The 21769-nt window shown below is 48.6% G+C and overlaps 1 protein-coding gene across 1 annotated transcript in view; it reads right to left on the bottom strand.

The window, feature by feature from the left end:
• The window catches only part of IGFBP2 (insulin like growth factor binding protein 2), a 64133-nt gene extending 53115 nt beyond the window's left edge, over positions 1-11018 (bottom strand). The window contains exon 1 of the mRNA XM_030454779.1: positions 10591-11018. Within this exon, the coding sequence (XP_030310639.1) occupies positions 10591-10993 (403 nt within the window). The 5' untranslated portion in view covers positions 10994-11018. The remainder of the gene's footprint in view (positions 1-10590) is intronic.
• Positions 11019-21769: the final 10751 nt, after the last annotated feature.

Genomic DNA, 21769 nt, shown 5'->3' with positions numbered 1-21769 from the left:
CATAAGTGGGGGAAAGTTATCAGCTCTGGGCTACCAAAATATTTACTCAATCTAATGTTACTCTGACAACTCTCAAGGAGACCTTTCCATGGCATACCCTTGACTGAAACTCAAACACAGAGCACCCTTTCCCGAGGGTATTTCCAAGCATTTTACTGTAGAAGCAAAGGGTTCCTTGCAAGGTAGTAACAACATTGTGGAAGCACATCCCACAGGGAGAGGAGGTTGAAGGTGTGCAGCCTCCACTGTGCTACACCCAAGGGTCAGATCTGCACACTACATCAAACTGAAAATATCAGAGTAATTGAGAAGCCTAGATGAATGGCTTAAGATGAGCAGGGTCCAAGAGAGAAGACACCCTCATGGAGCAGGCTGGGGCATTTTAGTGGCTACAACTGATGCAAAACTTGGGTTTAGATCTCATTTGGCTGAAAGCCATAGTCAGGGAAGCGTGTCTGGTGGAGGATGTTGGTATAACTCCACATGTTTCCTCACACAGGCTTGGGATACCAGTTCTTATTTTTAGTACTATTTTCATTTCTTCATATAATGAGTTCAGTGTTTCAGGCAGCCCTGTAGGAGCAGGAAGGACATGTCCTGTAATAACACTAATTAATTCATGTGGAATTTCTAGCCATTATTGTGAAATTGGCCAAATTCCTCACTCCTGAAAAGCTGCCAAAATGGCCATTAATCTGGCTGTGGTCACAAGCAGAATTCCTGTGGCCTCCTGCAACACCCAGCCAGCCCCTGGGACAGAGACAGCAAAAACCTAAGTGGATGTTGCTATTTCCTCACACCAACTCCCACAGCCCCAGTTTTACTAAACAAGACAGTTGCCTCAGAGGGCTCCATGCCAAATTTCTCCCAGTGCCCCCACACCAAGCATGCCTCAGTCATGTGCAGAGAGATATAGACCTCCAAAATCAGCCTGAATCAGATATTTGAGCATTATTCAAAGCTCTGCAGACCAACATTTCCATCTGCCCAGCCTTGGCCATGCTCTCAATGACAAGTGCCTTGAAGGAAGCAGGTATCCAATGTGTCCTGGAGACATTAGAAGTTCTGTTCCCATCACATAGCTGGGCATAAGCAAGGGTCCTATATGCCAGGGGTCGTGAGCTTTTTGGGGTCCTATATGCCAGCAGTGGGAAGTTCGGCTCCTCCACAGAGAAATTCCAGGAAAGAATCTCACCAACCAAAATCCCTCAATAATGCACAAGAATTAATGGAATCTGTTGAGCTGGGGGTGACAGGGTCTGTGGGGCCTGGCAGAGGGAAAAAAAGCATGGAATAAACTTATTTTAGTCACTAAAATCAACAACAACAAAATGACTCAGAATACCCACAGGGAGCTGACCTATTGTGTAAAAAGGCACCATTTTGTCACAGTCTCATTTTTCTCTTCCAGTTCTTTAAATTCAGTGATGGGTTAGCAGGTTAGCCTCTAGCAGTACCTCTGGTGTTGTCCCACTGTCCAGGTTCAGGAATGGTCATATTCCCTGAAAACCAGAAGAAATCCAGACCTTTTGCCCTGAATGTCTTGTGAAATGGACTATCTAAAACAACTTATCTAACAGTCTAAACAAAAGCTTACCAAAAATATCTCTGCACAAGCCATGGGGGCAGCACTGTTCACTGTGGCCACAGGAAAAGCCTCCCTTCCATGGTTACCCATTGCTTTAGGCCCCCTCATGCCAATTTCCATCGTGGCAGATGATTTATCAGTCCAGTCACACTACAGTCAGATCAAGACTATGCTACAGAAATTTCTCTGCCACTGTATCAATCTGGTTCACATATGTTCAGAAAAAGGGAAAGTGCCCTCTTCACATCAGAGATCATATCAAACTCATGGCTGTGGGTACTATGCTAGGAAAAAAAGAAAAAAAAAAGCTCTTGGAGCCCAGTAGTGGAGACAGGGAGAAGGTTCCAGCATGAGAACTTTGTCTTTGACCAACTGGACTAAGAGGTGCATTAACAGAGCATGGGATGGAGCCTGGAGCAGCTCTTCTAGCCTTCAGAAAGAATGTAAGACTCATTACTGTGTGACCACCCAGGATTTTCCTTGTGCTAGTTCAGCTGCAAACCAGGAAGACCAACGGGGCTGTTGGGTTAGCCTCACTGCTAACAGTAATACAATGGTGGCCAACCACCTCACCCTACATCCTCCATACCAAACTCTCCCAGTGACCAGAATGCTGAGGACACAAAGCAGGCATCCTGGGGAGCCCCAGAACCAGCTACCATGGATCATCCACAGCCTCAGTAGCTGCACATCCCTGCTGCGGCTACAGAGCTGAGCCCCAGCACCAGCTCTGGGCTCCAACAGTGCAGGAGTGTCAAGCCAGTTCCTCTGCCCATTTCTGCTGGCTTCTGAAGTGCCAGATGAAACACCACCAGGTGGAGGTGAGCCACAGGCATGCTGAAAGCAACAGGAGACAAGCATGGGCTGTGTGGGAGGGCTGCCATGGTGCATGGTGCCCCTCACAAACTATCTCCCCCTGGCTCAGCTCACAGCCAAACAGTGCACTGAGCACTGCACACAAGACCTCCTGGATTCAACAGCCCCAAGGCAATCTTTCAGATAAAAAAAAAAAAAAAGAAAGGGCGAATTCTGGAGACTTTCACAGCTTCTGTTCTTCTGCCTTCACTGCGGCCACTCAGGATCGGTCTGCTCTCCTCAAGGGAAAAAGTTTGAGACTTCTAAAGCACAGTGCACTCCCTACCCTAAAAGTGGCAGGTGACACTGGGGGACACTCCTCTGATCTTTGGAGGCACCAAAATGTCTTGGAGAAGATGCGAAACCACTGAAACACCTTCAACAGCTCACTGCACCCACCAGTCACCAGTCCTCTCAGATGGATCAGCAAGGACTCCTGGGACACAGGCATCAGGTGCTCATCCTTTTCTAGGTTTAAAGCAGCAAAAAAATAATGTGGGAATGTTATCAGTCAACCTCTTCACCAAGCTATGAAAAGTCCATTAGCATGGACTGGGTCTTCCACAACTAGCAGATGATCTGAGAACAGGCTGCCTTGGCTGAAGTCAGAAATGCAAGATTTTACAGGGAAATCTTGCTGTGGTTTTGAGCAGAAATACTGGGCAAACATTCATGAATGTTCCATAAATCACTGGACAATGGGATTCTCCATACACAACAGCACACAAGTGGCGGAAACAGCATGTCACTGTTGTAGGTATCCTGCATCATTTGGCTACAAGGACAAGCTGCCAGGAGACACAAAAATTCCTCTCTAAATTCACCTCCAGCCAGTAAGGTGTTGAAGGCATTATTAATTTGAAGGGCAGAGCATTAGAAATCCCCTTGTCCCACCTGAGCTGGTTTATCTGCAGAAAATTGTAATGGAAAGCAGGGATTTCAACATGATCCAATTCCCACCAGCGCTTTGTGTCACTCTCAATTACAGTCCAGAATGAAATACCAAGAAATCGTTCCTCATGGCTGGCAGAATTAATAGGATCTTTGACTACAGAGAGCACCAGGCAGTGAACTTGTTCCCTTACCAGCCAAGAGGCACAGTGCAGCTTTCTTCAGAATAAAAGCTGCAATGTCAAAGGATAGTTAAGGCTTATAAAAGTGATCCGATGTTTCCCAGTATTCCAGTCCATATGAAAGGCACATGATTACTGACTCTTTCCTTTCTAAAACCATTTACTTCTACCATAAGCTGATGCAGCAAGAGACTTTATTTTCCCCCGGTATCCATCTAAATTACATGTCGGGCAAAACACAGAAGACAATCGACTGTTGTTGCAACAAGCTGAGTTGCAGCAAAGCTCCAACAGAGGTGCATTAACCCCTTTCTCTTAAGCCTTTCCCCAGGATAACCACCATATCACATTTGCTTAGAGTTGGATGTCAACTCACACATCTAGTGAGGTCACACTTGGTTAGTTCATGGGTGAGGAACACCTCCCAGCTTTCTGGCAATGACTGCTAAAGGTAGGCAAAGATGATTCATCTGGTGATTTGGTCTGCTGAAGGCAGCTTGTCTTTGTGGAAATTATAATAGGACTGGATTTGCAATCTGTTAACTGGCAGAAAAGTTCTCCTGCCAGAAAGGTAAAGATTTGGTTGAGTTAAATCCCTATCATGGCTCACCTAGTGTCCAGCAAAGGACAAAGACCTGCATGGTGGACCATGAGGATGTGCACTGAGATGGGGAGGGACTGGGACACAAATGCTACAAGGTCAGATCAGTGGGGATGAAAGACAGACAAGAATAATATGTACAACATATCAGGACCCCCAGCAGGTATTTCTCCTCTCCTGAGTTAATGCCTGGGGTATGGACCATGGTTAGCCTCCAAAATCTATAACACATTTGGTACCCCTGAAGCAGCATGTTGTCCATGGCCCACAGTAAAGGGACCCCTAACACAACTCCCACCCTGGGCAGACACAGGGGATTAAAGCAGCTTTCTCCACAAGATTAATGCCACCTGGAACCTCATCTGGCAGGTGCAAACAATCAGCAGAGACAAGTTGAAAAGCCAAGATCCGTGTGTTCAATATGTGCTGCTAAAGGATAACATCAAAAGTGATCCCACGTGCACTGATTTAGGCAGCACCTCCCCAAGGAAGAGCCAGGGGTGAAGATGGATGGAAGCGATCCTGGAAACACACACAAGGACAACAGGTTTGCATCCTTCTGATATGGAAGGGGTCTGCTAAGCAGACACTGGATCAAAGCTACATATTTCACATTGACTCAAGGCAAGAAACTAGGAATTCTTAAACCTGAAAACTCAGTACACCACCAGCTTCAGCTCTCCGCCTGTAATGGAAATGCTTCAAAAGCATCCTTAGTTTTTACCTCAATATTCCTCTTACTCCCTGTGCAAAGATCCTCCCTAAAGGAATCAGAGTCCCAGCAGGGAAGGTAGCTGTGACCACACTCAGAAAGCTGGAATTGCCCAAACCAAGCAGAAGCACAGAAAATCCACCAGGAAAACTGCTTTTCCTCCTTGTGAACACACAACCAAGAAAAACAGGTAGAGGAGTGCTGCTGGCCACTGGCATGAACCTTGTCTTCATAAATCCAGTTATGTCTGTGGGTAACAGTGACAGCTGCTCATTGGCAGACAAATTAGCCCCAGCTGATGCTGCAGCCAGGTCTAGTACAGAGCCATACACAAACACACCTCTGGCATTCCAGTTTTCACTGTTTTGCCTCCTGAATTGTTTATCTCAGCTCAATTCCTGGATGTGGATTATACAAACGACATGGACTTTCTCACAGATGGGGCTTCTTGCTGTTCCCTTGACAAATACCATGCTCAGTAAGTATGAGACTGAAATCCAGAGGAAAGGAAACAACTGCAAAGAGCAAGAAGGAAACAGATCATTTGCCAAGGGACAGCACGAAAACACATTTCTCTTTTCAGCCAGAATCTTAAAATCTTCCCAGGCTTACCCCTCCCTCCAAACCACCATTTTCACACAACCATCACCCCTCCTGCAGCAAACTCATGTGGGACTGGGTGCAAGGAGTAGCATTCTTTTCAAGAAACTGCTACACAAGGTATTATTTATTGTCTTAATACTTAAAGATGACAGCCAGACCAAGGCCCAACCAGGTTACCTCTTGACCAGACACAGCTGCTGCAAAGGAGCTTGGACACCTGGTAGACCTACTGGCAAAGCCTCAGAGGCAGCAAGGACAGATGAGCTGTGTGGATTTTTTTCATTCATGTATCATCCTCAGAGCTGTTAATAATTGCATTTCAGTTTTGAAAATTATATGCAAGGCAAGAAGCTCTGTAGATGTTCAGTTTCTACTGGTCTGAGCTGCTGCAGTGGCAGTGGGACATATCAACATGCTTCTGTGGATTTGGTTCCTGTGTTTGGGTTATCTGGTATCTAGTCATGTCCAAGCTTGCATAATCCAGGCTGGACACATGATTGCAGCACTTGTAACTAACCTCCTTCTCACTCATGTGCTTATGCCTCAAAAGGTGTCCAGCACAAGATGAGGGGGACACCCATAGTCTGACTCCTCTACTCCTTGCCCACTTTTTAACAACACGGTGCCTTCAAGACCTTCACTACTCTGTTAGATCTGGCCAACTTGACTGACAGGGGCAGAAGTTGTGGGGGCAGAAGGCCAGATACACACATGCACATGGATATCATGATGGATGCTTCATTTCCTTATAAAAGCAGAGGAAAAGCAGAAGTCTGCCTGGCAATTCACTGGACTTGAAAAATGCACTCATAGCATTACTGGCATGGTTTTCAAGTTGCTGTTAAAATTCCAATTATGCTACCTCCAACCTCAGTCTTCTGTGTTTTGGAGCAATACATTAAACTCTCTTTTAGCAGCTGCCTGCCAAGGGGAAATAGAGGTTTTGACATCTGACCCATAAGGAAGGATGTGTGGCATTTGAGGCTACCCAAATAAGGATTTTAGTTGGATGCTAAAACAAGCTGCACTTGTAACAGTTAACTATTTTGACGCTGCTTTTGTATCCTGGGAGTTCAAAGTGATGTCCCTGACCAGGTGAATAAGGCTGACCCAACCCTGCAAGTTCAAGTTCGCCTGGGGCCACATTCTTTGCTCAGCTCTCTTTCCATTTGGAAAGGTTACTTTCTTTGCACTGGCATGGACTAAAAAAACACATTTGTTTTAATAAAAAAGTGATATTCCAAAGCAGTACTCAGTAGCCAGCAGTGGATTCTGAGGCAAATCCCACTGAATCAGTACAAATATCCCAACAAAATAAAGCAATACTACAAACCCAAATGAATAGCACCAGCAAATGGAAAAAAAAAAATTCCCTAAACTGGTCAGCTTTGAACTCGTTAGCTCAAGAACTGTTTTTTTCAGAGTGGAACAAGTTTTATTCCTAGGGCCTTGTATCCACTAAGAGAAAAGACATGCTCTTCAACTGTTGCCATAACTCTGGCAAGACAATTCAGGACAGCTGTAGACATCACTAAGACCTGCCCTGCTCCACCTCCTAGCACAAGTTCCCATCTTGGAGAAGCACTGGCACCATGCTGCTCCTTGATCTCACAGAAAACCCTAGACTCATTTCCTGGGGCTGGCTTTTTGCAGGATTAGCTCCTGAACCAGCCTAGTCTGACACAAGGTGAGAGCCAAACCCAGCAGAAGGAAGGGAATGCAATGGTGCAGCTGAGCTGGACAAGACCACAGAAGCCCCTGATTCCAGTTCATGATGGTCAAAGCACAAGGGAGCATTCCCACCCTCCATTTGAGATTGGAGAGGTTGAGACAACTCACTGGTACCGGAAACACCTCTAAAAGCATATTGTGTCTCCCAGATGCATTCAGTCCTGGGGCACCCCAGGCCTGATTGGAGAGAGGACAGCTATCAAGGACTGGGAGATTATCTACGAGGACACAGACTGCTGCCACAGTGTACAGACAGTCCTCACTGCTCCCTGTTCCTGGCAGACCTCAGACACATAATTTAGTCCATCTGCAAAACAGTGTGCAGACCTCTCTGAGGTGCTGAAAGAATAAACACACTCAAGACTGGCATGAACTCTGGGAGCTTTGTGCACACAACAACAACCTTCTGTCCCCAGATCAGGCAGTGGAAGTCAGCAGTATGTAAAGTTTGTTACATGATGACCTGAAATAAACTGTCAAAGTGTGGTCCAGTGACATCAAAACTATTTCAGAGGCCCTGATCCCTGAGCTTCTGAGCTGCCTTCTTGCTCTCACCATTGGTGGGAGTTCATGCACTCACCTCCCCGGGGGGAGGTAGAAGTTCTCAGCCTGATTTCCACAGACTGCTGCTATTTTGTTCCAACATTCCCAACATCTTCAAAATACCCGAAGCCTCTTGTGCAATGAGCAACATCCCCTGCTCCCTAGCTACATAGTGGTTTATGTTACTTTCCGCCTATACCCATTTCAGGATTGGCTTTACAAACCTAAGTGGGAGACTAAACAATGCTGGAGCCACAAAAGGAGAATTTGCAGTTTTATTCCTTGTTTCATTTGGGCAATGCTTCTGCCTCTCATCAGGGACAAAAAACTTGCCAACCTCTTAATTTAGGAATAGCATGAGGTCTGCATTCCAGCCCTGGATCAGCCAAAGGAGCCTTTGGAAAGGGAAAAAAGGGCAAATACCTTTAAGCACATTTAACAACAAAACAAACAAACAATAAAGCCTCAACACCTGCCTTCTGCAGGCAAAAACCTGCTCTCAGGGCACTCTTGAAACTAGCTTGACATCAGCATTTGAAAGGGAATTCCAATCCCTGCTCTTCCGGTGCCAGACTTATATCCCTGTCACTGCTTTGAAGAAAAAGCAAACTCCTTCCTATACCTTTTGCTGCAGAGGGAGAAGCCACTATGAGAGCCTGAACAGATCAGTATCAAGTGAAGCTAGCAAAGTCAGGTTCTGGTTTTGTTGTGGGTTTGTTTTGTTGGTTGGTTTGGTTTAGTTTGGTTTTTCTAATGGCTACAACAACCTGTTACAAGTTTTGTAATTTGAAGAGAGCAAACCCTTTTCTGGATGTCCAAGATCCCCTGCCAAGACATGCTGGACTGTAAATGTTCCAGCTGCACGTTTCACATCATGCTGTTTAAGGATGTGCCAGTGTTTTTATTATCCACCTCCTATGGACATTACAGAGCACCACAAATATTAAAGTATTCTTAAACTGTGCTATTTATGTGTGTGTGTATTAGACATAAAGATATGGTCAAATAGATTGCATCCATTGTAAATTAAAAAAAGATAACAAAATGAAGCAAAATTCCCAATGAAGTAATTCTGACATTAAGACCATAAAACAAACAAACAAACAAACAAAAAAAACCCCAAACCCCAGCATTAACTCAGAAAATCACCTCTCAACACATCAGTGCAATGCTCTCCACTTCCTCCAGTTTCTTTTAAAAGCACAAGCCTAGAAGTCAGCTCCAGATTCTTCAAATCTAAATGTCCTCAGCTCCTTCCAGAGCATGTAAAATTCACTCCCTTGACACTCATATTCTGTAGTCAAGCAAGATTTCACATCAACCTGTTCTCCAGACTCTCGGCTCTCCAATGCCCTTTGCAGCTGGGCAAAGGAGGGGAACAGGAGTGGGAACAGGAGTGGGGACAGTCTGGGTGCACGGGAATCAGCAGTTTGCAAAGTTTTCCCTGATACAGGTTTTTCTTCACCCCCCTCCCTCCATCTCTGTCCCTGGAGCTGAGCAGCGTGTGCAGGTACCTGAAGCATTATGAGCAGGTACCTGGCTGTGCTCTCACCCTCCGGAGAGAGAAGCCGGGAGATACAGCCCAGCTCAGAGCACTTTTAAACGAGGCAAGGGAGGGAATTCAGAGTCGTGCTGCTGGACTAGGTTTGCCCTTAAAGAGGGTCAGAGATCCAGCTGTAGCCAGGGGAGTAAAACTAGCGAGAAGGCAGTAGTGAAGCAGGGGTGATTTTAAAGGAGAAGGTGCTGATTTCTACTCTCAGAATTGATCTCGCAATTTTCATCAGCTTGCAGCTGATAGCACGGGAGCAGAGGCATTAAAAAAATAGCTCTGCTGAATGAGCGTCCCCAGGAGCGCTCCCTCCCGCAGCAATCGCAGCAACAGGTGAAGAGCCTGTTTGCTGTGCCCTTAGGGGATGCTCCTCTTAAGCCGGCACCCAGTGCCTGGATCAGGTGGGGACAGGGGACCAGGACCCTCACGAGAGTCGGCAGCAGCCACCCTAGCATCAAAGTGAGCTCTGCTGGAAAGGTAGCCATAGCGAAGGGGCTCCCTACATAGCAGGCCCCCCCAGTTCCTCAGCCACCTCTTTCCTACCAGACAGTGCACAGTCCTCCCACATTGCCTCTCCGTATATCTTTGAGGCATCCGTCACCCTCCAGGGTGATTTTACTACTCCACCAAACCCAAATAAGAACCTCCACCTCCCTCTGCTCCTTGAATGACTCCCCCTTCCCTCAGCTACATCTCCCCAAATTTCACCCTTATCTGTCGCCACAGGTTTTCTCTAGAAAATCCTAACCTCCACCCTGCCTCCCCCAGGCACTCCCTGCATTTCTCCCCGTTACACCCCACTCCTGGGGTTCCTGCCGTGTGTCCAGGAAACCTCTCTAGCCCCCGGGACAGTTGTGCACCCCCAAATACCCCATTTTCCCCACACTCCCAGGGATGCACGTCCTTTGTCCTTCCTTGTACTCTCCCTCTTCCCCCCCTCCTCTGTCCTCCCGAGCTACCCCTCTGATCCCCTTGAGGACACCGTTTAGGATCCCTTTGTCCCCCCGACGTGCCGCTGCGTCGCTGCCCTGGCGCTCGGTCCTGGGTGGCCGCTGCTCGGTGCACCCTCCCCAAGCTCCCCGCGCCTGGAGTGCGTTGCACAGTGGCGGGTCCTCAGCACCACCAGGTCGCCGGTGCCAGGTGCCGGTGGGCAGCGTTTTGCCCCCAACACCAGGTCTCCGGCGCCCGGTGCCGCTGCACAGTGCCAAGCCCCAGGTGCCGGTGCACGGTGCCCGGTCTCCAGCAGGCAGCACAAGGCGCTCGGTGCCCTGTCCTCGGTGGGCGCCTCGCCGCGCGGTCCCCGGTGCCGGCTGCGCGGTGCCGGGCGCTGCTCACCTGCGGGGCGCTCGGCGCTGGCGCCGTACTCGGCCGTGTCGCGGCGGCGGGCGCAGGTGCCCTGCCCCTGCACCAGGGCTTGGAGGGGCAGCTCGGCGCCGGGATCGGGGTAGCAGCGCAAACCGGAGGCGCAGCGCGGCGTGTAGACGCCGCACGCCTCGGCCTCCAGGCGGGCGCACACCGGACAGCAGCCGCAGCCCGGTTCCCGCACCAGCTCGGGGCAGGGCGGGCGGGCGGCCGGGGGGCAGGCGGCCAGGCGCTCCGCCGTGCAGGGCGGGCAGCGGAACAGCACCTCGGGCAGCGCCGGCCCCGCCAGCGCCAGCGCCGCCGCCGCCGCCGCCAGCAGCAGCCGCGGCCAGGAGGCCCGCGCAGCGCTGCCGCGACCGTCCCCGCCGAGCGCCATGGCGGGACTGACAGGCGGCGGGGCCGGCAGGTGGACACGGCGCTCAGCCCCCCGGCGGCGCGGCGGGGCGCGGAGGGGAGCGGCACGGCGCGGAACGGAGCGGAACGGGGCCGGGCGCGGCGCGGCGCCGCCAGGTCCTAGAGCCGCCCCCTCTCCCGCCCCCCCTTCCCCCCCGCGGGGTCGGAGCTGCCCCAAAGAGGAGAGGGGCTCGGCCCCAGATTCACAGAATTCCCTTGACTGAAGATCGTGAAGTCCAGTTGTTAACCCAGCACTGCCAAGGCCACCGCTAAACCAGCGTCCCTCCATATCTACACGTTTTGTAGATACCTCCAGGGATGGTGACTCCACCACTTCCCTGGGCAGCTTGTTCTAGTGCCTGACAACCCTTTAAGTAAAGAAATTTTTCCCAATATCCAATCTAAACCTCTCCTGGAACAATCTGTGGCCATTTCCTATCCTCCTATCACTTGTTTCTTGGGAAAAGAAACACCACACTCACCTTGCTACAACCTCCTTTGAGGTAGTTGTAGAGAGGGATAAGGTCTACCCTCTGCCACCCCCAGACTGACCAGCCCCTGTTTCCTCAGCTGCTCCTCATATGACTTGTTCCCCAGACCCTTCACCATCTTTGTTTCCCTTCTCTGGACACACTCCAGCACTTCAATGTCCTTCTGGTGAGGAGCCCCAAACTGAGCACGGGATACCAGGTGCCACCTCACCTGTGCTGAGTACAATTTAACAATTTCTGCCCTAGTCCTTCTGGCCACGCTGCACCAAAAAATTTGGGGGTGCCCCAAGAGGGGAAGTGGGAGGTGTGATCAACATGGGGCAAGGGCCTGCTGCAATGGGAAGCAAGGTCTGCCCCCGGGGGAATAGGGGCCTGCCCTACTGGGTAGAGCAGGGCCAAACCCAGGGGGGAGCAAGGTCTGCCCCTCAGGAGGGAGTGGGACCTGCCCCACAGGGACAGCCAGTGCTGAGGCTATGGGTGGCAGGGAACTGGGTTATCTCCACAACCCCAGAGAGAGCTGAGAGGGCAACCGGGGGGACAGGCAGGGGTCCACAGTCACCCTGCTGCCCCTGAGGTTCCAGACGGGGCACCAGCAGCCCCATTTCAGGTCAAGTCCCACCATGGGATGGAGAGGCAAAACCTGTGCTCAGGGGCAGTCTCATCATCCTGCCCCCAACCAAACACTGGGCCTGGGAGCTACCCTGCCTCCATGGAAGCAGGGACCAGAGGTTAGCTGAGACACCTTGGAGAAAGGCACAAGGTTCCATGCCCTTAGGGCTGGCTGCATCTCCAGCCTGGATCCCCACAGGTCGTTTACATCCCCAGATCAAAGCTATCTGCAGCAGCCCCAGCACCTCCCCTGCAGCAATGCCTCCCAAGAGTGCCCAAAACTCAGGGTGCTAGTAGGGGTGCAGTGGCAGAGCTCTCTGGTCTGGGTTTTCAGTATGAAATACCCATTTCAAACCCTATCACACTCCTGATTCCGATGCCTGACTGCCGCAGGCTCCAAAGAGGGTTTTAAGTACATGGGGCATTACATAGAGGTGACTTTTTTTTCACTAATAAAAAATATCAGAACCAAAGGAATGCAAGCAAGCTAATAAAGCTGGAAAACTTGGTTCAAATTGTTGTGGGGCTGTATGGTTAAAGTCAGGCTCTGAGGCAGCCTGAGTTCTCTCAGCTGAAGGAATGTCAGTTTTGGGGCACGTTAACGTTTACTGCTCTCTTTTTTGTTGCTTTGGTTTTGTTTTGCTTTTGAAAGGACTGCAAGGTGGGACGATGGTCTTCAGTGTTCAGCACACTCTGTGAAATTCCTGTGATACATCCTGGGACCAAGCATGCAGTAGCATTCTGGACCCTGGATCTTCTCAAGCAATAACTCAGGTTTTCAAGACTTTGATCAAGCATGGTCCCTTTCTCTGGCTGCCTGTCCAACTGTGCATACCTCATTGTGGTAGAGCTGCCCATTTGCTTTACTTTTTGAAAAGTACCATTGCTTGTCTGCACCTCCCTCAAGCTGGGCAGTGATTTTAACAATCCCCTTTTCACTTCTGGAGGAATCCAATTAGTTTGGGGTTCCCTCTGTCAGCAGCACTTTTTGCTGCTCACAGCACTCATTGCTCTGAGTGTAAGGGACTCCAGAACTTCGAGCCTACAAAAAGTTCCCCTGAAACTAGAAGCAAATAACAAAGAAAATTTTTATCTGCTTCACATCACAAAATTCCTTTTTGTATTACAGAACCTGATTTTTAGCCTGAGTGACTCAAGGAAGTCTCTTCAAGTAGACAAAAAAAACCCACAACAATCTAGAAAAAAGCCGAGCACAGACTTTGCATTCATTACTCCCACAAATTGCAAAGTGGGAAAACGGGACGCACATTCCGTCACACAAGCAGCCCCTCAAAAGCTTCCCTTTAAAACAGATTTGCCGGCAGATGTGCAATAGAAAATGGAGCGAATTATTTTCACTGCACGCTCATGACTTCTTGGGGATGGGGGGGAAGGAGGCGCTCAGTACCTTTTTTATGATCTGCCATTGACTTCACTAATGACTCACATTTGGTTCCAATGAGGTACTTTCATATGACTAATGAATCTATATTTAGAGGCGTAAGAGGGTTTGGCTAATTATCTGTTGCAGTCAGTTGAATATTCCAAGTATTCAAAGCAGGTTTTCTTCCAGTGGCAAATGTGATGCCCCCACAGTGTCTTCTCCCAGTGCTTTCAAAGCAGCCCAGCACTTTGACTCGTCCCAATCTGACATCTGGGTTTCTGCATGTGTAAGCACAAGAGATGGCCTGAACTTAATTATCAAGAGAACCAATCCTGCATTTTTTTAGGTGGCCAATAGGTCATTCCCCAAGGGACAATTTAAACCCGATTTTTCAACATGCAATTGATGCTTGAAGAGGCCAGTTTTGCTGGGGGCATTTACTGGGGTGCCATTATTAACTCTTGGTAGGGGCAAATTCCTTCTGAGAACAGTTGTGTAGGCTGCTTGTGCTCAAGTCATTTTTCCTCAGGGACGGCTCAAAATCTGATGAGAAAAGGGAAGGGAAAGAGGAGGGGGAGGGAAGGGGCTCTGTAGGCTTAGCTGCCTGAAATGCAGGAGGACATTAAACATAATGATCCTGGAGGGAAAGAAACCGTATGCAACTCAGATGTGGGAACAGCCAGGATTTCCTGTTCATATGCCTCTTTAGTAGGTGCTTGGGCTGTTCTTCTTTTATCACTGCCTTTTTCTTTGTCTGCCACTGAAGCAGTAACAGCAGTGCAGATACAATGGATCAGATGCTCCCCCTGCTCCTGCTGCTGTAGCCCTCAGCTGGGAGACCTCTCCGTGCTGCTCTCCAAATCCAGCAGAACAATAAAGATTTTACAGCTGTTGTGAGGATGGGGGGAGGCAGGGAGGCAGAGGGAAAACAGCTTGAGTGCCCATGGCCAGCTATAATTTCTCCAGTGGTTCGTTGCTGACAGTTTTAGGATTAACAAGTGAGGTCTGTTCCCAGGCATTTACCCCTCTGGATAAGCTGGCCTGTTTGTTCTCAAGGGTTTATTTTACCCTACAAAATATGGCATTGCCAAACAGATGTAGGCTTGTTCCTAGAAAGGCAAGTTATAGCTGAAGCTGCATCTCACAGAGGCTTTAGACCTCGGAATTGTTTGGAAATGCTACAGTATTCCTCCGACCCTTTTCAGGGCAGTTTTTTCCCACAGACGTGCTGGTCGATTCTTTTATGGCTCTGTCCTTTGTCAAGGATGAATTAGGAAAAATAAACTTGCAAACAAAAAGTGGAGGCCCAGCACAGAGATCCTCTTGCTACCAATGATTAAGAAGTATTTTACAGCTTGGGGGGTGGGGGGAGAAAACAATGTGTCCTCCTGCGCTTTTCTTTTCCTCATTTTTAGCTCAGTCAGTAATGGGGGCTAGGGGTGGGAGTGGGGGGAAGAAAGAAAAAAAAACAAAAAGAGGAAAGAAGAATAAAACAGTCATTATTTTAAAGGCCTCCTTTTCAATAGGCTGACATGAAGTACTTTACGGTGAGTGGCGGAAAAAGCTGCCCATGTCCCAGAGCTGGCATGCTGAGGGGCAGGTGAGGAGGAAGGGAAGGCAGCAAGGAGGAAGGCAGCAAGGAGAAAGGCTGCAAGGAGAAAGGCTGAAAGGTTGTGTGCTGAGCCTGATGCCAGTATTCAGTGGCCAGCATCTTACTTTCTCCCTGGAGATTTGCCAAGCTTCAGCCATGAGTAAAGGTTTGCCAAGGGGCTGGGACCTGGGAATTGCCACTGACTCACAGCAAAGCACATCAAGGGGTGACAGCAAGGGATCTGCCCCACCTTGCCCCTGTCCCTCACTGGAGGGTGGCAGGGGAACATACCCAACCCAGGTCATGGTCAAGCACTTGTGGGGACAGAAGAAGATCTTGCCTCACTGCCACAAAAGCAGGAAGGGTAAAACTTAGCCTGCCTCCAGAAACTCCAGTTCAGCAGCTTCACTCACCAAAACTGGGTGGTGGGAGTAAGCTGAGCAGGGTGCTGCAGGGATGAGCACTGCAAGACCCACCTGATCCAGCCTGCATACAGTGCTGGCTGCTCCCCAAGGCAATCAGGCTGAAAATGGCAACCTTTCAAGAAAATAAGAAGAATGGCCCAGAACTAAGTTGCCAGCATCACCTCTTCTTCCTCCTGAGGGCTAGGTGCCCAGGGGTTTGCCACAAACCTTACCTGTGCTGCCAGGACATGCAGGAGGGAGCAAAGTTTCATGTGGTGCCAGACCATATTTTTGGCCCCCCACCAGGCTCAGTTAGAAGAAGTGGTTGACCATGTAAGCAGGAACGGTTCTCATATGAAATGAAGCTCATGTTTGCTTACTTGGAGGAATGAGCAGCTCTGAGCACTCCTGTAAGAGGCAAGGACAGAGCTGCACCAGCTCTGGGGTGTTGCCCCTCTCCCCAGCACACCCTCTGCCTGTCCCTGCCCTCCTTGTGACTCACTTTTGTTTGCCCTGCGGTTACACCTCGGCCTTCTGTCCTTTCCCCCCTCCCACCAAAACTCATCCAGCATGTTTCATTCTTCCCTCAGCGCTTGTTCTCTGGAGCTTGGTCAGCTCTGGTGAGCACAGGTCCCCCACAAGCTCCTCCAGCTCTGATCTCCAAGCCCTTAGCTCTGCTGCTCCACAGGTCACACTGAGAGGTAGGTCTGAACCTGCCTGGTGCCCCAGGCTCCTCTCCCAATCCTCAAATTGTTTTCCCCAGGTGCATCAGCCCAGACAGAGTTCAGATGTCAGCAGAAGGGTCAATTATAGGCCACTTTCTTTATATTTACCCTATCTGAGATGTTTTTAGAGCAACCCTAAGGGTATTATCAGCCTGATCCAGTAATTATGTATGCTTTGGAGTGGTCCAAGCTAGTTTGTTTAGGTTTCTCCAGCGCTGATTAGAGATTAGCAGAGCTAAAACCACCCATTAGCTGGAAGGCATAAAGCAGTGGTGGTTTTCAGGCTCAGGGGCCAGATACTTTGTATCTACTCATCTCCCAGCCACTGCCACTCTTCAGCAAAGGTGCACGGGAGTGAAACAGGGTGCTGTGAGTTTATCTGGTCCACAGTTGCCATATATAGCAGAGGCTTGTGGGTTTGGACACCCCAGTAGCCAAGCTACTTACTCATCCATCAGCATCCTTTAGAGATACCTTCATTAATCTCAGGTATTCAAAGCTGTTTGAAACCAAGCAGCTGACAGAGAGGACATGATACAAAAATTGTTAAATATTGACATAGGTTGGTCAAGGACAGTGACCTGGCTTATAAAGATGATAAAACAAGGACAGAGGGGATCTGTGTAGCGATTGTCCTTGACTTCAGCAGGTACCAGCATTAATTGCTGTTGCTAGAGGACCTGTTGAGGAAGAAGATGTGGCTGAGGGAGGGGAAGAAAGAGCCTTTATGCCAGTCTAAGGTAGCAGCACATCTTTGGACCAATATTTATATTTTAAACAAATCTCTGTTTGAAGTGGGCCTTAAAGGATTAAAGGACCTGGTACTACCCACAGCTTCTGTATTACAGCTGTAGTCCTTATATCAGCAGAGAGCGATATCTGTGCAAAGACCCTGAAACTCCAGCACTTTTTCAGACATCGCAAAATCACAGTCTTAACCTATAGGGAGTAGGGATTAATGTTCCCTGGGTTTGGTGGCCAACAGCCCTAGCTCCTTACCTTGCTCCTCTGGCTTTAGAGACCTTCCCTCTCCAGGCCACTCAACCATGATTTTGCTTCAGTGGTAGCAGTGTTCCCATAAACTCAAGCCTGAACATAGGAGCTACCATGTTGCTTACATCTGTCAAGGCTCCTGACATGCTCCTTGGTTTCCGTGGCTATTTAGACCCCCAGATAAAAGTTATACTCACAATCTCCTTTGTTTCAGCAAGACCAAAATGCTAGAGGGTCAGGCTCCTTGGAACAGCCTTCCAGACTCATGAGACAGAAGGGATAGGAAATGGTCAGGAGCCTCCTGAAAAATAAGAGAACCCGAAGATCTCTTTACATTTACATTGACAGGCTTTCCTGGGTTTACCTTTTGTCTGGTATCCCTTGAGCAGGGCAGTAGGATGAAAGCATTTCAAAGCACACGTAGATACTTAAGAATTTTATTAGCAGCATCAGCCAACATTTCCACTTGCTTTGTATTTGCTGTTGGAAAAGTAATAACATTTTGGAGAACCTACTCAGGAGAGAAAACAGCTCTTTCCTGGGAACCATGCTGAGACACTGCTTTGAGTAACAACATTGCATGCAGGAATGGAGTGGAAAGGGGCTGCAGCCCCAGGAGGAGCAGAGATTGCTTACTCGAGTCCACAGAAAGTGCTTAGATGGAACAGGATGAAGGGAAGTGTGGAGTGACTACGTATCGAAAAGACTCCAGCTGCTGGTCTCTAGCTGCCTGTGTCAAAGCCTCCTCAGGGAAGTAACTTTATTTGTCTCTTGGGACAAATAAATAAGTGCTGGAAGAAATACAGGGAACAGTTTTGTGCTGTCAGAAGACAAGATAGACCATTCAAATTTTAACCCAGAGCACAGAGCTTTCCTAAGGCAAAAGAAGTATTTGAAGGTGCACTGATGTTTACCTCTAACCCAAAGGTGATCCCAGGCCCCTGTGCTCTCCTGGCTGTAGAGGAACAGGATGTAGAGGAACAGGAGCTCCTCCAAGACTAGGGAGTGTATGTGGCTGTGCTGCCTTTGATCCCCCACCAACTCCTAAAACAAGAATTTCTCCAATACTGTTTCACTGGTCTTTTGTCTGCACCTTGCTTGGGTCTGAGTAATTTCTGGAGATGTGGCCAACACAGAAGGATAAAGCCAAGAGCTGAAGGTACAAAGCATCTTGCAGAAACAGGTCCTCACCCCACAGATCCCCTGCCCTCAGACAAGCCCTGTCCCACCTCTATCCCTGCTCAGTGGTAAAGACAAAGACCTGTCTTTCTGCCTACAGACACAGCCCCTGTGCCCTCCTCAGCAAGAGTGCTGGAGAAAGACTGAGGGACCATCCCTGTTCAGAAGTGTTCTGGTCTGCTAGCAGCTACAGGTGTATGAATACCTCTGGTGAGTACCATGGCCGTTCTACAGGTAACTTGACCAAAAAGCCAGCTGAAAAGACAGGGCTACAACTCAGAATATTTAGCCATTTGCTTTAAAGCATGCTACCTGTCAAGGCAGGTGTGGAAGGAGATGATCTGGATGATCTCATTCCAAGGTAACGCCACGAGCCCTTCTGCACTGTTGCAGCCCTGCTGAGACAGCAGACAGCCTGGAGGGTGGGTTTCCCCTTGCAGGACACTCCCACAGCAGCAAATCTTTCCATTTCTTCAGCATGTCTATATGTACCAGTCTGTGAACACAAGCAGTGTCATGCAGCCCACAAGCAAGGCCTCTTCTGGGACCTTCTGCCCAAGCATCATTGCTTGTTGCTGACTTGCCCCGCTGGACCCTCACTGATTCTGATTATGCAGAAGGGGCTGGAGCAACAAGCTCTCCCTTTCCTTACTGACATGGACACCCTGACAAAAAAAAAAATGCCTGACAAAAGTAACAAGGATGGACCATTACTGCCCAAAACTGTATATTCGTTCCACCCCAAGAGAAGGTCACCTGGTGACCCCACAAACCAATACTTCTCAGAGCTCCCCATCACAACCAAACAGATGCCATGCAAAACAAAGGGCTGGGCCAGGGAACTCCATAGGTTCCCTTCAGAACTAGAAAAGGCTGTTGATGGCCTTGTCCTGTCTAATTTTTAACATCTCAAGGGACGGAGAACCCATAGCCTCTCTGGGCTGAACCACTCTCCCCGTGAACTTTTTTCCTTTTTTCTGGTCAGAATTTTCAACAACCTGTAGCTTCTTGTCATTTTGTGGCAGCACATGGAGGAAACACCTGCTCTATCCTCTCTGAACCCTCCCTTTGGAGACTAAAATACAGTAATTAGCTCTTGCCCTCTCTTCTCCAGGTTGAATAAACCCATCCCACAGCCTCTCCTCAGCACTTGCTCTCACATGCTGTTATTAACCAGACCTTTTATTAAAGATTCTAGTGTCTCACTCAGCAGGAGAGGATGATTTTAGTTTTATAGTTCTGTGTCTGTTTCCAAGAATCTTTTTCTGGCCTGATGTACCAAGTTGCTTAAACTTTAAAATGAAGTAATTGCTGGTGCAGAATACAGCTTGCTAACTAACCTTTAGCAAAAACACTGCAGCTCAGGTCTCAAAGCATGAGAACAAATGTAGCCCAATGGGCTTCTAGGAAGATAACAGGAGGGATCCAGATCACGGGTTTGCCTGGACATCAGAGCCACATGAGCCAACTCTTAACACATTGCTTTGAAAACATGCAGACATTAAAGCCAAGGATGCTCCCACTCAAATAAACTAAATCTGGATTTAAAACACAGCCCCACTCTGCAGAGCAACTCTATAAAAATGTCATTGTGGGACTTCCTGTTTATTGTCTCTTGCAGACTCCAGATGAAACCCATCCCACCAAAGAGGGCTGTTTTCTGACAAGCCTTCAGCAATAGCAGGTTCTGCTCCCTCACCCACCAGCTCTAAAACAAAGGCTCAAAATCTACCTCCCCAGAGCCCAGCCCCACTCTTGCTTTTAGGATATTCAGATAGCTGGAGCCTGATAATCCACTTTCTTGCTTTGGCCAGATCCACCCTTCTCGTCCAGCATCTGACTCTCCCATGGGTGACTGTCCTAGCTGGCACTGCTAGTGTGGTTACAGGAGGGTATGGGGAGCAGTCAGGAGCCCTTACCTTACCTTTACCTACCAGAACAGCTATGAAATGGAGCAGAGCACATTTACTGGGATTTTTCTGAAGAGACAAGGAGAACCAGGAGCCTGTGCACTGCATGCATTTGAAAGGAAATGAGTACATGACTTTCTGCAGCACTTTTGGCTCCCCCAGCCTGCAGCAAGTATAGCCCAAATCTGACCTCTTAAAGGAAGCAAATGCTCAACAACAAGCGCTGGTTTTCCACAGCGTCTTTTGAGATTTAAACCACATTTTAAATCACTTTGATGATGCACACACACCAATTTGTCCAGAGAACAAAAAGAGAGAGCATCTCCAGGGGAAAAAAAAAAAAAAAAAAAAAAAAAAAAAAAAAAAAAAAAAAAGACAGAAATATCTGTTTCACTTCAAACTTGATTTTTAAAAAAATTTAATTTATTGGTTAAATCTTAAACTTCAGTCATGTCTAAGGGTGAACAGTGCACATCCCCAGAAAGAGGGAAACTTGAAGAAAATTCTTGTGTCCTGCAGCACATAGGATTGTACACCTGCCAGCTGGAACAGTGACAAGCAGCAATGTGAATTTGCTATAGCTGTAAAGGAGCAGCAAACACAACCTGGGCAATATTTGCACACACCTTGGGCAGAACTGCTCCTTGCTTCCCACAGGCAGGCTGGGAAACAGCAGCTCTTCCAGGGAATCAGCTTTCAAGCCCAGAGCAGTTATGCTACAAAGTAGACCAAGAACAAGAGTCAAATGTCTCCCAAAACAGCAGTACACAAACACAGGCTAAAACAAAAACCAAACCAAACCAAACCAAAAACATCTTGTATCTGGCCATGCTAGTAAGGCTAGAAAACTGTCAAAAAGTTTGAATACAGGATACCAGTGAGGACACCTATGCAGCAAAGAATAAAATATGGTGTTAGTGGCCAAAAGAAAGGCAAGATTCAGCCAGATGAAGAGGGGGGAAAAAAAGGGGCGGGATAAGGTGATCTTGTCTGCTGAGAGTTCAAAGCAATCCCAAAGGGTCTTTCCTGGGTGATGTGCTGGACTTGCTGCTCCGGCCCGATGAGATCAGTGCCGGAGGGACCGGCCGCAGGGACGGGATGGCTCCCGCGCTCGCTTGCCCTCTGCCGGATGCCGGAGCCCGGCGTAGCCCCACCGGCATCCAGAGCCCCCGTGTCAGTCACCTCTGGCTCAGGCCAGGGCTGCATTTCTGCAGAGTTGCATGCGCTTGGAACTTCAAGAAGAGGGAAAGCTAGAAGCTGCAATAGATACAGAAAGTAATGGAGGGAGAGCTCAAAAAAAAAAAAAAAAGAAAAAAAAAAATTGAAACGTCATTCTCTTGCCACTGCTAAAGCAGGTTCACCTACAGCAGGTTACACAGGATCACATCCAGGTGGATTTTTAGCATGTCCAGAGGAGGAGACTCCACAGCTGCTCTGGGCAGCCTGTTCCTGTGCTGTGTCACCCTCAAAGTA

This window comes from Calypte anna, chromosome 7 (assembly GCF_003957555.1).
Source record: "Calypte anna isolate BGI_N300 chromosome 7, bCalAnn1_v1.p, whole genome shotgun sequence".
Lineage (NCBI taxonomy): Eukaryota > Metazoa > Chordata > Aves > Apodiformes > Trochilidae > Calypte > Calypte anna.
This window is presented reverse-complemented; position numbering and strand designations above follow the sequence as displayed.